At 41.2% G+C, this 15,751-nt stretch overlaps 2 protein-coding genes across 5 annotated transcripts; both read left to right on the top strand.

Moving 5' to 3' along the window:
* The first annotated feature begins 542 nt into the window (after positions 1 to 542).
* Positions 543 to 13,152, top strand: hyou1 (hypoxia up-regulated 1). Of its 4 annotated transcripts, none has more exons than XM_032577038.1 (25): positions 546 to 768; positions 1,306 to 1,361; positions 2,088 to 2,163; positions 2,330 to 2,423; positions 2,545 to 2,623; positions 2,711 to 2,865; positions 4,079 to 4,155; positions 4,244 to 4,425; positions 4,507 to 4,622; positions 4,706 to 4,892; positions 5,006 to 5,140; positions 5,320 to 5,402; positions 5,491 to 5,623; positions 5,724 to 5,911; positions 6,064 to 6,202; positions 6,410 to 6,467; positions 7,362 to 7,438; positions 7,530 to 7,685; positions 7,791 to 7,945; positions 8,024 to 8,111; positions 8,198 to 8,454; positions 8,987 to 9,071; positions 9,342 to 9,597; positions 9,678 to 9,788; positions 11,360 to 13,152. In XM_032577038.1, the coding sequence occupies exons 3-25, from the start codon at positions 2,094 to 2,096 to the stop codon at positions 11,407 to 11,409; spliced, it is 2,931 nt and encodes a 976-aa protein (XP_032432929.1). In that variant the 5' UTR covers positions 546 to 768; positions 1,306 to 1,361; positions 2,088 to 2,093; the 3' UTR covers positions 11,410 to 13,152. The 4 variants fall into 4 exon arrangements, with proteins under 4 accessions (XP_032432932.1, XP_032432929.1, XP_032432930.1 ...); XM_032577040.1 differs by having other exon boundaries at positions 547 to 768; positions 9,681 to 9,788; XM_032577039.1 differs by lacking the exon at positions 1,306 to 1,361.
* A 1,299-nt stretch (positions 13,153 to 14,451) lies between these two features.
* h2ax1 (H2A.X variant histone family member 1) lies at positions 14,452 to 15,224 on the top strand. Its single transcript, XM_032577047.1, has one exon. It carries the CDS (start codon positions 14,598 to 14,600, stop codon positions 14,982 to 14,984), a length of 387 nt encoding a protein of 128 aa, XP_032432938.1. The 5' UTR covers positions 14,452 to 14,597; the 3' UTR covers positions 14,985 to 15,224.
* The last annotated feature ends 527 nt before the right edge of the window (positions 15,225 to 15,751 follow it).

The raw sequence follows: 15,751 nt of genomic DNA, 5'->3' as shown, positions 1-15,751 counted from the left end.
TATTAGATGTGATTTTTTTTCAAAAGTGATTTTTCTTTTACATTTTAATTCTACAAGGGGAGTAATATGAGATTCATCTGTCTCTACTGTATGACATTAATTCATGAGGGAACATTCGGTTTGTCAAATTGTTACCTGGAAATCTCGTCACTTGAACGTGGACCAATAGGGTTTAGCTATATTCTTTTTTTCTTTTTTCTTTAGCTTCGCTCACGTTTCGTGGACCAATCATTCAACAGTGCGTGGAATAAAGTGGGCGGGACTAGACCTGTAGAAACAATGCCGGTTACGACAAAACTGCAGAATTTACGAACCGGAAATATAGACTTCTCCTTACAAAATAAGGGTACAGTATTTATTTTTGTCATTAGAATAAAGCACTGTGGTATTCATTTACAAAGTCACCACGCTTCTCTACAGAGATTACAGTTGCTACCATCTTAAAAACGACTCCAGGTAAATATACCACAGAGTCATCCTACTCTCTCTTGAGTATTTTAGGGCGAGCCGGAAACGGCGCGTCTGAATCTTATTGGCATGACAGCAGTTGTTCACCGGCTACATCTTCGGTGGATCCAATGAGGTAACGCCGCGTTCTGGGCCCGACTGCAACCAGTAAACCGGTGATAAGGGAAACTAAAACTCCCAAGTGGGACAGCAGAGAGACTGCAAATCAAGGCAATACGTAGTGAACTAGTGTTAGAATCTCCCGCTGAAAGTGCACTGTGTGGAAGCTCCTGTACAGCTTCATCTGATCACCCGAAGAACGTAAGTTCCTGCTCAGCTTCCGAGTAGCTAGCTGCTCGTGCGCCTTTACTTTGCTCCTTGTTTCCGCTTCATACCGTTACTGTATTACTTGTGGAGAATGAGTTTATGTTCCTACATATAGTAGGAACCTAAAGGTTACTTGTTCTCTGCTTCAAAGCTAAACCTGACCGGTACGGTTAAACTTAACTCCACCATTAACTTGCCTTTATTTCAGCAGCACATGCCTCTTTGGCTTTTCGAAAGCCAAACGGACTGCATGATAAAGTCAAGTGACCATTTCTAAGAGGATGGCTTAAAAGCGTCACTCTTCTCCTCATCTGTAACGTCGTCGTCGTGTTTGATCAGAAGTTATGTGTAGGCTGTTAATTCGGATATGAAACTGTATCTCTCTGGTAAAGGGGGCACTGACATTCTCCTACCTCCCTCTCCTGACATTTGACCTCATACTCTTAGTGCGTTCATTGTTTATTGCTGAAATCCGAGGTTCAGCCAGAACACATCCTGGTGGTGTTTGTAATGCCACGTGTTTTTTTGCAGCTGTGCACAGCTGGGTGGATGCAAGTGGACTGAGACAAGTGGCTGATGTGATAAAGGTGATGTCATCTTACTAACGCCATATTAGTAATATTCAAGTAACTGGACTAAAGGTGATTCGAGATCTAAAACCAGAGCAGCAGTGTCTGTTTCTCTGAAATAAACCCGTGCATCTGTAACGCTGGGTGATAACAGCTTTAATTGAAAAGCTGATCTGAGACTCAGTTGTTGCCATGGTGTTCTTATTTTTAATGTAACAAGACACTGAGCGTCTCCTCATGTTTACAGAAGCATGGATGCATGCAGTCGGAAAATGAATGTTTTATCATGTTCAGTAGGAGGCCCATTTGTTAGTTGTGGGTCTCTTCCTCATTCTATAATTTATCAAGGAAGTAAAATGCTACAGTTCCATGCCATCAGCATTTTCCATTATACTCTCCCTTCAGTTTGCAGACTTTAAATTGACGCATCTGTTTCTGCACACTGCCAGTCAGCTGGATGAAACAAGGCTCCCGTAGTTGCTCTCCCTTACAAATAATTTATTCTGGACCATCAGCAGTCGAACTCTAATTATATATATTTCTCTTAACTTGCTGCCTTAAAGTTAAAATAAAACTAAACATTACATGATTATATGTTATGCCATATTATAATTATAATATATGCAATATAATTCCAACTAATTCATATATTTTAGCAGAAAAAAAAAGAGTTTTATGTTTCAAATGCAAACTAATGAAATTGTGTTATGCATTTTTAGCTGGAATCTTTTTGTGTCTCCACAGCTCATCATGGGAGTAAGGATCCAGATGTTGGTTGCTCTCACCTCTCTTCTTCTTGCCCTGTTCCCTTCTCTCACAGGTAAGAATCCCTCAGCATGAAAAGAAAAAGAAAATCAGTTCCTGGTAGATTTGATGAGGAGTAATCACAAAATGTTTGATTTGTCATAGACGGAATAATTTGACTAAACTGTTTGACTGATTAAAGCCCTCCCAGCTGAATGTAAGGCTACTCTTTGTGTTTCCAGTGACTGTAGCTGTGATGTCAGTTGACCTTGGGAGTGAGTGGGTGAAGATGGCAATAGTAAAACCTGGTGTGCCAATGGAGATTGTTCTCAACAGGTAAGTAGGAACTAATTGATTGATTTTATTTCATTATGATCAGATGACCCTGGTGAAACATTTAGAAATGTTTTGCAGTCTTTAAACATGTACTTAGCAATATGAAATCCTTCTTCCTCAGGGAGTCGAGAAGGAAAACGCCCACAGTGGTCTGCCTAAAGGAAAACGAGAGATTGTTTGGAGACAGTGCATTAGCAGTGGTATGATGTTCCTTCGGGTTTCTGACAGATTCAGGCCATCATCTTAATTACATCACTATTGTATGCTGTCCTTTGTTTGTTTTTCAGTCTGTGAAAAATCCCAAAACAGTTTATAGACATCTGCAAAGCCTTCTGGGTAAAAAGCATGACAACCTGCAGGTGAAGGTCTATCGGAGATGTTTCCCTGAGCATCAGCTGCAGGGTGACCCAGTGAGAGGAACAGTTTACTTCAACAGCTCCCTGTGAGTTTTCACTTCTCTGTTCTTTTCAGTTTCCACATTTATCTATTCCTGCTTCTATTTAATCTTGAAAATAGCAGCTTTATCAGAAGAGTTGATGGAGACCAGCAAGAGAAATAAATGTTGAGTTCCCATTCCAAGGTTTGCATGCATGCTTCAAACCTTGAAATAAAGTGTTGTAAAAGACTTAAAAGTGGTTTAATTTTGAATAAAACTAAACATTACATGATTATATGTTATGTATAATCATTTCAAGAAGTTTTGTTTCATCTGGACCTGCTTATATGTACTTACTTTAATAAGCAGACTCATAGTTTGACATTGGTACATTAGGTTCTCTGAAGTACAAAGATTGACATGGAATGTTCTGAGTCGGTGCAATTTGAACTTTGTAACTTACGTTTTATTTGGGGCACATTTCTGTGTTAAGTCTTTTTATTGTTGGTGTGATGTAATATTCTAATCTTAAATGTTGTCTTTTGGTCAGCTTTAAGGAGAAAATGATCATAAGTAATCGAAATGCTGTATAGTTATAAAATTGCCACAGAGCTCATTTCCTTAAACTACTGAAATATATTCACTTTTTAAAACATTAATATAAAACAGTCTTGGTTCATTTGATAAACATGACTGAGGCATCATGTCAGGACATTATCAACAACTTTACTCTCTTACGATATTTGAAGCACTGGCCTGATTGATTTTTTTTTTTTTCATAAATGTTTGGCCTGTCTCCATATTCATTCTAAACTTGAACCTGAATTAATTTATAGTAAAATAATTCTCTCATAACCTTTGTCTTATTACACTTACACTTATAACTATGAGACTGTTGATGAGGAGAAAAATGTAGCCATGGCAAATTTCTGTCATTGTTCAAATGTTCTTTTTGTGGGTCAGAAGGACTCCCTCTGGTGGTTCTGTTGAAGAACTGAAAATGATAGTTTGTGATTGATTAAATGGTCTTTTTTCACTAAGATAAATTAAAAACACATTATTTGCATGTCTAAAAAATATGTCCTTATGTGTTAAGATGCAGCAGGGTGTATGTTTCACAGGGCCTGCCTGAGTTATTACTTTGATTCTCTTGTCAGCTTAATGTCATAAAAACAGACTCAGGATGCGTTGTAGTTGCCATGGAGACATCAGATATGATTTTTGTTTTTTAGTAGGGTGTGTTACTAATTTCTGTCTGTCCTGTCTCTTTCACTGGCAGAGAAACTCATTACTCGCCTGAGGAGCTGCTGGGGATGATGTTGAATTATTCACGTGGGTTGGCTCAGGACTTTGCAGGTCAGTTTGCTTGAGAAAGTTGATTGGTTGTTGTCTAACACATGAGAGTAGGTCAAGGACACTCTTCCTCTTTCTGTGAAATTCACAGAACAGCCAATCAAAGACGCAGTCATCACCGTACCAGCTTTTTTTAACCAGGCAGAGCGAAGGGCAGTCTTGCATGCTGCACAGATGGCAGGTTTAAAGGTTCTTCAGCTCATCAATGACAATACAGCCGTGGCCTTGAATTATGGTGTTTTCAGAAGGAAAGACATAGACGGCACAGCCCAGGTGACCCCAGCAGTATCTGTTGGTTTATGCCATCTGTATGGCTCAGAGTGGAGTAGTAATGCTCTACCTGTTTCATTACAGAACGTCATGTTTTATGATATGGGCTCAGGCAGCACGACTGCCACCATAGTCTCATACCAGACGGTGAAAACCAAAGAGTCTGGTACCCAGCCACAGCTACAGATCCAGGGAGTTGGGTGAGTGCAGTGATCCCCGATGAATGTGGCTGCTGATGGCTTCACTACTAGACCAAGCTATGCTTCATGTCATCTGGCTGTAGGTTTGATCGAAGTCTGGGGGGCTTTGAGATGGACCTGCGGCTGCAGGACCACCTGGCCAAGCTGTTCAACGACCAGAAGAAGAGTCCGAAGGACGTGAGACAGAACCACCGAGCCATGGCCAAGCTCCTTAAAGAGGCACAGAGGCTGAAGACGGTGCTGAGTGCAAATGTTGACTTCATGGCCCAGGTGAGTCCTGATAGCCCCGGTGAACACTCATGGGCTGGGTGAACCCGTATTGCAAATGTTGTAACTCTGCTGACCCAAGTTTAACTGGTTGCCATGGTCCCCTCATCCTACAGGTGGAAGGCTTGATGGATGATATCGATTTCAAAGCGAAGGTGACCAGAGTGGAGTTTGAAGAACTGTGTTCTGATCTGTTTGAAAGGGTCCCTGGGCCGGTGCAGGAGGCCCTCACAGCAGCAGACATGAAGCTGGTCAGTATATCCTTTGCTGCTTCCTTCATTTACATCACACTCAACTGCTGCTACAGGCACCTTGTTCTGTCCTGTCAGCACCAGTAGACAGGACAGTTGTTTTCTAAATTGTAAATGGTAGATACACAGTGGTTATCTTTTGTTACAGCTGTGACTGTAAGGTGTCTTTCTCTCAACAGGAAGATATTGAGCAAGTGATTTTAGTAGGGGGTGCCACTCGTGTCCCCAAGGTTCAGGAAGTGCTGCTCAAAGCTGTGGGGAAGTAAGTATAACAAAGTTTCCATGATTTCCTGAAGTTCACTGCTTCCGTGGAGGTTTCATTAGAAGGACTGAGTATGTCTGTGTTACAGAATGGAGCTGGGGAAAAACATCAATGCAGACGAGGCTGCGGCAATGGGAGCTGTGTACCAGGCAGCTGCTCTCAGTAAAGCCTTCAAGGTCAAACCCTTCTTGGTCCGAGACGCAGCCATCTTCCCCATTCAGGTCAGAGCTGCTCTGGCAGGGGTTCGACCTCCGCTTAGAGACTGGATATTCAGACAGCAGACTTTATCAAAATAGTCCCTGTATACTTTTACTGCTTCAGGTGGAGTTCAACCGGGAGGTAGAGGAAGAGGAGGGAATCAAAACCCTGAAACACAACAAGCGCATCCTGTTCCAGAGGATGGCGCCCTACCCCCAGCGGAAAGTCATCACCTTCAATCGCTACACTGATGACTTTGCCTTCAATATCAACTATGGAGACCTCAGCTTTCTAAGTCAGGAGGACCTCAGGTTTGTTTCAACACCTTCTGCGCTTGGAACCTCCAAAACTTCCAAATATTTTTGTTTTTCTCATCATGAACATGTTTGACATATGTTGATTCTTCTGCTTTATTCCTTTGGGGGTAATATTAGCTATTTCCCGTCATGGTTGTGTTTGGCAGTGTGTTCGGCTCTCTGAACCTGACAACGGTCAAGCTGTCTGGAGTGGGTCACAGCTTCCAGAAGCACGCTGATGCTGAGTCCAAGGGGATCAAAGCTCATTTCAACATGGATGAAAGTGGAGTTCTGCTGCTGGACCGGGTGAGGTCCTCCACAGTCACCAGTCTAAGTTCCAATTGGAAGCATCCTTTAAGTCAACTTTGTGTTTTTACAGGCAAAAATTCTGAAGGGCTTTTCAACTTCCTGGTTGGAAGCAGTGTGTTTTCTTCTCATTGTTCTTCATTTGTGAAAGGTGAAGAAAAGGTCTCATTCAATTCATTAAAATAAATTTTAATATTCCTTCTGCAGGTGGAGTCGGTCTTTGAGACAATTGTGGAAGAAAAGGAAGAGGAATCTACTTTAACTAGTAAGCAGTGCAGCTGCAGCAGCAACAGACATGAAGCACTGGAACGGCATCAGAAACACACAACGCTGTGAAGTCACAAACATGCAAATGTTGGACATTTACTGATTGACGCCATCTGTTCCTCTCAACAGAAACGCATGATGGTTATAAAAGTTACTTTAACCAATAATCTGTCGGTTTAGCCAATAATCTGTCCTCCACCCACGGTTTTTTGACAGAGAAAACATCAAGACAATCCAGCCTTGCATTAGATGTCAATCTTTGAACTAGGGCTGAACGATATGGCTGAAAAACGTATCATGATATAAGCGTTTCATATCAGTGTACATCAGTAATTGTCGATATCAATAACTATCGATGTTTTCTTCTTACTGCCAAACTGGTGGCGTGACCTGCCTGTTTTATCCACAGTTTCCTCTTGTGCTGGTTTTTTTTAAAATTATTATTTAATCTGTTATGAGGCACAGTGGCAAAACCTGAAACTGCTGCTGCTGCTCGAGTTACTAGTAGGTTGTTGTTAGGATAACCAAAAGTGAGTGAGCTAGTTGACGCCACCTGCCTTAGCTGGGGCCGTGAGAGCAGCTAAAGCCTTTCCTCTGTCTACATTCCCCAGAATCCTGTATTATTCTGGATTGGAGTTCAGTGAATAATCTATTTATTGAATATTCTACCAGATGTATTATCTATTAAGATTGATCCCATGTCTATCACGATATATATTATCAATAACAATATCCAGCCCTACTGTGAACGTTATAAGAATTGTTCCAGTGAGCTAAAGGCCTACTGTTAAGTTCATTTATCAACTAAATCACATGTACAAACTGAACTGCGTTTAAACTATCATGATGACAAATGACTTCTAATTAAAACTAAAGTTTTGCTTTTTGTCAGAACTGGGCAATACCATTTCCACGCTGTTTGGAGGAGGGTCCTCTGAGCCAACTCCAAATGTAACCGAACCCGTCCAGGTAAGTGTCCTTCAGTGATTTGGTCCACCCAAGGCGACAAACATCATAATGTGAGGCCTGGGGGTGAACATGAGTATCTGTCTCTAACCAGGAGGAAGAGGAAGTTCCTCCTGAGTCTGGGAAGGAAAGCAACGAGGCCCAGAAAAATGAGAAGGACAATGAGACTAAAAACGATTCAGGGAAAAGTCCAACAGAAGAGAAAAACGAGGAGAAACCAGAGGACACAGCCAGTAAAACAGAGACTCCGGTAAAATGAGTCACTCTCCACAGTTTTAACCAATTATCTGTGACTCTCATATTGTTGTTTGGATGTCTGCAACAGCTGTTATAAAAACTTTCTGTCGTCATTCAGCAGGAAAAAGGTGACCAGAAATCAGAAAATGCCGAGATGGAAAAAAAGACAAAAACTCAGAAAAGAACCAAGATATCCGAAGATGTCCCCATGGAACTTCTCATCAATGACATTATGGACCCCACCGCTGAGGACCTCATTTCCTCAAAAAAGAAGTAAGTGTTAAACTTCTTATTCCTACATTGCAATATTGTTGGTGCAGTCAGAAAAAGCAACGTTTTGGCTCTCTCCAGGCTGCAGGACTTGACAGACAGAGATCTAGCAAAGCAGGAAAGGGAGAAGATCCTGAACAGTCTGGAAGCATTTATCTTTGAGACGCAGGTTAGTGACTGCAGCTCGATGCCGGCCGTTGCTGAAGCTTTTCTCCTGTCTGAACCAGAGCTGCATGTGCCGCCTGATGTCTGCAGGATAAGCTGTACCAGGAGGACCACCAGCAGGTGGCGACGGAGGAAGAGCAGGAGCAGATCTTGAGCAAGCTGAAGGAGGCTTCTGACTGGTTGGACGAGGAGGGCTATGGTGCCACCACCAGGCAGCTGAAGGAGAAGCTGTCTCAGCTCAAAGGGTTGTGTAAGGACGTGTTCTTCAGGGTGGCGGAGCGAAGGAAGTGGCCGGAGCTGCTGACTGACCTCGACAACACACTCAACACATCCAACTTCTTCCTCAGGTCAGTCCAACACCACTAACCTTGCCAGTCACTGTGGGTGCAATGTAACCCATAGCAGCTGTAGAAGATAGAAAAGCTATTTGAAGGCGGTTTAGCAGAGACCCAAAACGCTTGAGTTCAGTTCACTGTGACTATCCACTTTATGATGTTGATGTCACAGACAAACATGAACCTCATGGAGTGAAATCCCCAGACCTCAAACTAGTAGAGAACTTATCTCTGAAGGCAAAGCCCAGAAGTGTTGAGAAATTGTAGAAAGTACTTTGATCATCCTTTGCTGGAATACTTGTTAGTGGTTGCGGTGCTTATACACTTGAACAATCACAGGAAACTAAATATTCAAGCATTTTTCACTTCTCTCAGTAAAGACTAGAGCTTGTCAATTTTGACATGACTGTTTTCCTCACATGTGCCTTGTTTTCAATGCATCCGTCTCCACAGAAATAAGAGCTGTACTTAAAGCACTATTTTGAACTCAGCTGTGTGAAAACATTTCTGTGCGGTTTTTGATTGAGCTCTCTTTGTTTCACAGGGGTGCCAAACTGATTCCAGGGGATGACCAAATATTTACAGAAGTTGAGCTAAATATGTTGGAAAAAGTTATCAATGAAACTATGGTAGGTGGTTCATGTCAATCTGTGTTGTTATTGTGACAGATTGAAGGCGTTGTGCTTCAGATCATCAGGAATTCTCATTCCTGCAGTTTTCTCTGCTGGTTTATTTCTGGAAAAGGCTGCATCAATTTGAACTGTCTTGCCCCACTGTGGGTTTTGTCTCTTTTTTTGTTCAATGTATTCTATTATTGTCTTAGTTGCAAAGCTAAAACGTGTATTCCTCTATTTAGTTCTGGTAAACTGGCCTTCATGTTTGGTATTTCTGTGCTGCAGGTTTGGAAAAACGAAACGGTGGCAGAGCAGGAGAAGCGATCTCCGCATGAGCGGCCAGTCCTGCTGTCCAGAGACATCGAGTCTAAGCTGCTCCTGCTGCAGCGGGAAATGAATTACCTGCTGAACAAAGCCAAGTTTGCAAAGCCTAAACCTAAAGCCAAGAATGAGACGAGCACCGATGCAGGCAACAAAGTCAATGCCACAACAGAAGAAAAGGTTATTCCTCCCACAGAGGAAAGCAAGAACCTAAAGACTGGTGGGTTATTAGCAGAGCAGGTCCCACTATTAGTTGTACTTGTTGTGTGTTAGACTTTATAGAATGATTTTGTCTCACAGCAGAAAGCTTAGAAGAACAGGGGCCAGGTGAATCCCCTCCCACTGAAGAGAGCACTCCACATACAGCTACTGACAGCCAATCACAACCCACAGAAGAGACCCTGAGCAAAGGTTAGTCTGTCACAATACTGGAGAGAAATCCACAATAACCGAGGTAACATGGAAAGCAAAGTAAAATTCACAGGATCACAAAATAACAGAAACTTTTTGTGTATTGAATGTTTTTCTGAGCATGTGGCTGTATGTACTGTTTAGGTGTTACTCAACTTCTAAGGAATCGCATAAAGAATTCTGAAATATGACATTTCCAAGACTAGGACATGGGTCTGCAACTTTTAGAAAGAGACATTTTTGTCCAGTTTAAAACAGTTTAGAGGCACAAATGCTATGACTTTTTGAAAAACAGATGACTTAATTTCAAAAAATATCAGAATATAGAACATTTATTTTTGAACAGCTACAAATGTTTTATTATTGTTGTCATTATTTTGAGGTTTTAAAAGAAAGATTAGGGATTAGGGAAAAAAGATTTTTAAAAATTGCAAAAAGAGAATGGAAACATTTTTCCTATGGGATGCTGATATTTGAGGAAAATTATTTAAACAAAGCACATAGTTTCCAAACTGGCAAGAAAAATATTACTTTAATACCATTCTTTTGTGAAAACCCATTGTAATTCTGTGGAAAGAATTACAATGGCTAATGGAATGGCCATTAGGAGCCATTCCACAATGGCTCCTAATGGCTATTAGGAGCCATTGTGGAAGGTCCAAAGAGTCACTTAAGGCTCCGGAGCTATAGGTTGCAGACCCTTGTACTAGGACATCGATGAAGGGTAGAATGTAGCTGTTGTAGTAAAATGTTGCATATTATCAAATGGATTAGTTCCAAAAACAGAAAAAATTGCAAACAAAAGTAAATTGATAAGAGTCTATTAAAAGACTTATGAAGCAAAGAGTTCAAACTTTAAAGCAAATGAACCACTAACTATAACAGGGGTGGGCAATCCTGGTCCTGGAGGGCCGGTGTCCTGCAACTCTTGGACGTCTCCCTGGTCCAACACACTTGAATCCAACAGCTGAATCTCCTCCTAAGTGCAGTCAAGTTCTCCAGAGTCCTGCTAATGAGCTCATTATTTGACTCAGGTGTGTTGAAGTAGAGACACATCTAAAGGTTGCAGGAGACCGGCCCTCCAGGCCTGGAGTTGCCCCCCTTGAACTATAATAAAGTTTACAAAATCAGATCTGAGAAATTGTAAAACCAGATTTTTATGTCACAGTGATCACTGAAACAGAAAGGAGGCATCTGCAATGTAGAAGACATTTAACAACATAGCTAAACCTTTAGGATTGCATGAAAAAAACCACTCATCCCCCTGGACTTAATATTTTGTAGAAAACTAAAACAGTTGTGATACAACTTGTGACAGCAGGGGGCACATTTGAGTAGGTTCTTGATTAAAGCCAAGCATTTGCCACTGGATTGTGTGCAGCAGTACTTTCTCCAGTCAGCAACAGCAGTAAGTAGTTGGTCTTGAGGGGCCTCTAAAACCAGAATTGGCATCTGACCAGCTGAGATAATTGACTGCTCTGAGTGAAAATAAGTAAATATACAACAGCAGAGTTCCTCTAAAGCTTAGTAAATCCAGGCCTAACTCTCTCCTCCTGTTTGTTCCTGTTTAGAGTCTGCAGAGAGTGCTGCACATGGAAACCATGTAGAAGATGAATTATAACAACTGGACCTGAGGCGGGAAACGAAAATCACTATTTATTATCACATTTTCAACTTTGTTTGCCTTTTTTTAATTTTTCTTTTTTTATTGCCCTGTTTGTTCAGTTCCTGGGCTGATTCTGGTTAAAGACTGGAGGATATTCCTTCCACCTCTTCTCTCCCTACCACTTTGTCCCTTCATATCTTCTGATCTCTTTGGACTTTGTGAGCATTGGACATTTTGAAGAAGTAGGCTATGAATAACTACAGCCTGAGAGACCATTGGTGCCCTGAAATACAATACAAAATATGTCAAGTTTAAAATCTAAGTCTCTGTTTTTCAAAACGGTTAGATATGTAAATCATTTTGAAATGTTTGAATGATTTAACCTTGGCTGACCAGTTGGTCTGGAATGGTTTGAAATTCCTCTGGCATCACCCACAGCAGCTACGGTTCCAATGGAGACACTGGCACTTAATAAAATAACCTTTTAATTTTGTTTTATTTGGCACAAAATTGAAAATTTTAAATCTCTAGAGTAATATTTGCAAAACAAAAAACAATGAACAGAGATGAAGCAAACTTTATATTTTAGTATATCAGCAGTAATTACAGTGTTTGTTCTAAATCTGACATTTGCCGAGACCAGCTTGAATGAACAGGCCAAGTTTAAATGCATCAACAAACTGGAATAGTTGAAGCAGCGTCTCCAGACGTCCGGCAGCATTTTCACTGAATCATATGAATATTGCAGACATCGATGCCTAGTGGACTCCACATTAGCAGAGCTCAGTCGGTATGCTAGCATCCGTTTTTTTGGTTCAAATTACCAGCGTAGATACGATTGAGCTTTATTAAAAGAAAAAATACTTGACCAGGTGTGGTCTGTCATGTAGCTATGAAGCTGTAAGTATTGCAAATGATTGGTCCAGTCATTTAGGTCTGCTCATCAGTCAGTCTTTCTTTTACTTAAATGTGTGAATGGTAAATATATCTGTGAAGAAGTGTCATTGGTTTTCACTGTTAAACACCCAGAATGGGTTTTTTGTTTTTATTTCTCTTTAAACTGGTTCTTGTGCTAAATCTGAGCTGTTACCAGTTGTTGTCTCATGAAATGAAAAGACCAATCTCGGCACTGTAAAACTGGTTCTGTCTCAGTCTGGTCAGAGACAGGAGAGATGCTCATATAGAACCCACTAGAAAATAAAATTTGAGTTCTACGTTTAAAACTCCGGAGTTAGTTTCAGTTATAGACTAATCAAAACACTGACGTAACATCAGGCCCCTCCTGTAATGTTGGGAATTTAGACCGATGTGTCACATTGAGCTTCTACAGTCCCATTTTTCACTTCATGTCTGTAGTGTGTGTGTGTGTGTGTTCACATGGACTCACTGTTGGTGCATAATAGAAATAATGGGATCTGTTAAGATAAAGTGTCTCTCTATGAGAAGTGAAAAATGATGATCTAAAGTAGGTTGAAACAGATGTTAGAAATGATGATGTGGCAAACTAAGTAATTCAACTTAGTGGTTTTATAGAACCAGTTCAGAACCTGGTTGGTGTCGGTCCTTCTTTACCACTTTAGTTCAAGAAACACATATGTGATGCACATTGTTACCACATTGGCTTCACCAGAATAGCCTTGGGGGAGAGGGGCCTTTAGGTTTAATTTGTGGTTCTTTGAAGGGAATAAATAAAGGCAGTAAAAAGAGATGAAATGTTTGTTTCTAAACCATAAATAAAGTTTTTTCTTTTTAAATTATTATATTTTTTTGAGTATGAACCCATGTTTGATTTTACTTTGGAGTGACTGAAAAAGTTGACAATGTCCCTGAGTCCATAGCAACATCTGATTAGATTCAGTTCTAAGATATTTTTTAAAGCCTAGCAACTTTCTAATGACATCTGTGGTGCAGGTGGTCAACACAGCTGTATCTGTGCTATATTTTGGGTGGAAACATATCAGACTTATTGCATGATGAATTACTTCCTTAGACCAACTCATAACTTGGTTGGGAATCCCTTTGGATATTTTTTAAGTGTACCTTTTAAACATCAGAACATTTTTGATCAGGGCAACCATATGGAAGAGTGTTCTGTTTATTGGCACATACACACCCACCTCCATCACTGTTTTTTTTTTTTTCCAACTGGAATAAATCTGTCATTTATTCATGAAAAAATAAATGACAGATTTAAAGGGAAACAGAAGTGGTATGAATTGCTTGAAAGTTTTCCTGAAGCTAAATGTTTTTAAACATGTAGTTCTGCTAATGGTATTTTATAGAAGAGTAGGTTAACATCCAAATCGCTCTTCAAAAGGCTTGAGATCAGGAGCAGAACTCAGCACAGCCACGTGGGAACCTACCCGCCATCATGATCTCATGAGACATTTCAACTTTTAAACAAGTGGTCTACCTAGTTCCAAAATAAGTGACATAAATTCCATTCACAAGCAAATAAATGGAATTCAGACATTCTGATGGTAAAATAGTATTTTGCAGGTTGAAAGGTTTTTTGGATATTTCTGATTCTTGGATGATCAGCAAAGACTGTGGAGCTGGGAGTTTAGTAATAGTGCTGAAAATCCAGATAAAGTTATTCATGTAATGAACAACAGATGGGACCTTCCAGTTCACATCTGTCTGCAAGTCACTAAAAAATATTTACACTTCATGGTTGCCATGGCACAGTAAGACCAGATTCAGTGCAGTCTGCTATTAGCACAGATGGAGCTGTCTGAGAATCCAGCTAAAATCGTTTGATCATTCAATTCTAGGTTCCTGGAGCTGGGCTCCAGCAGAGGACAGTTTTAAATATTTCAATTCAAATGTAGAACTGAAGATAAAAGCTGTTTTAGTCTTGGTAGCTACTGTGATCTACTGGTTATAACTGTAGAGTGAATCGATACTGTAGACTCGATAAGATTTATCTTTAAAACATCTTGGTAAGACTCACTTCATTTTTAGGGTTAGTTTAGAAGAAGTAAACCATGTGAAAACTGCAGCTCCTCGCTCACAAGACCGCCCTGTGTTCCTCTCCCAATATGGCGGAGGGGTTAACGTATTGCTGCAACGAATTTACAGTCGTGCGTCTCACTGATACGTAAGGACACCGGGACAGGAGCCATCATCAGTCACCAAGCTACGCCACATAAAGGTTGAGGCGTTGCCCCGCACCGCTCTGGGATAAACCGCCATCTGTAGCCATGTCTGGCAGAGGGAAGACCGGAGGCAAAGCCAGGGCCAAGGCCAAGTCTCGATCCTCTCGAGCCGGGCTCCAGTTCCCGGTTGGTCGAGTCCACAGGCTGCTCCGCAAAGGGAACTACGCGGAGCGCGTCGGCGCCGGAGCCCCGGTGTATCTGGCGGCGGTACTGGAGTATTTGACCGCCGAGATCCTGGAGCTGGCAGGCAACGCGGCGAGGGACAACAAGAAGACCCGGATCATCCCCCGCCACCTGCAACTTGCCGTGCGCAACGACGAGGAGCTTAACAAGCTGCTGGGAGGTGTGACCATCGCTCAAGGGGGGGTCCTGCCCAACATCCAGGCTGTCCTCCTCCCGAAGAAAACCGAGAAACCGGCCAAGAGCAAGTGAAGAAAGCCGCTGTAGTGGAGCTACCGCTTTTATATCACGGTCTTTCTAACTCGAGGCGGCGCTTCGGTTTCTGCTGTTTTCTATAATAAACTGCTTCATGCTTGAGATGCTGGAAACAAACCTTTCTTTCTTTAGAAGCAGTCCTGAACGGTGATTTTTGAACAGCTCTGATGCAAGCTCATTTTGGGTGTATTGTTTTTTTTTGTGGTGCTTTCATTAAAGGGTGTTTGAACTGCTTTATTTTTTGGTTGTTTTTATCTTACGGGTATTTACAGAATGAGGCAGCGGGCTCCCATAAATCCATAGCCGGTGCTCTCTTCCTTTTTTCCACCTTGACACATTTCCAGAAGCCTTGTCAGTTCTGCCATTTCATCTGTATGCCTCTCAGCTTGTGTTTCAATATAAAAAACATAAGTGCCAACTGTATCATACTGACCAGTTATGTTTATATATTTCAATTGTTCTTTCAAAACAATTATAGCAGACCAATATAAATGCACTGAGCTTGGAGTATGTCACTCTGCAAATATACTTGTCTAAACTTTTCATATTTAGCATAGCTGTTTTATGAAGATCACACGTCACCATAATTTACAATAATAAACAGTAAAATCTGACTACTTCATGGTGTGTAGTGCCATTAAACACATTTACATTTACATGAAGGTTTTACCCTTTTGTCTCCAAATCCATCCAGCCAGGATATTTATCACTGCAGAGGCTGCTGGTACATCTCCATCAGAAACTGAGACAACCAGCTGACATCC

This window comes from Xiphophorus hellerii, chromosome 11, assembly GCF_003331165.1.
Source record: "Xiphophorus hellerii strain 12219 chromosome 11, Xiphophorus_hellerii-4.1, whole genome shotgun sequence".
Taxonomy (NCBI): Eukaryota; Metazoa; Chordata; class Actinopteri; order Cyprinodontiformes; family Poeciliidae; genus Xiphophorus; species Xiphophorus hellerii.
Note: the sequence above shows the minus strand (reverse complement) of the source record. Positions and strands in the feature narration are given on the sequence as shown.

Excerpts from the sequence above, each read along its gene's own strand:
- hyou1 (XM_032577039.1), top strand. The coding sequence starts at position 2,094 with ATGGGAGTAAGGATCCAGATGTTGGTTGCTCTCACCTCTCTTCTTCTT. Across the intron at positions 4,156-4,243 it reads GTTGGCTCAGGACTTTGCAG|AACAGCCAATCAAAGACGCA; the intron begins GTCAGTTTGCTT and ends TGAAATTCACAG. Across the intron at positions 5,403-5,490 it reads CTGCTCAAAGCTGTGGGGAA|AATGGAGCTGGGGAAAAACA; the intron begins GTAAGTATAACA and ends TCTGTGTTACAG.
- h2ax1 (XM_032577047.1), top strand. The coding sequence starts at position 14,598 with ATGTCTGGCAGAGGGAAGACCGGAGGCAAAGCCAGGGCCAAGGCCAAG.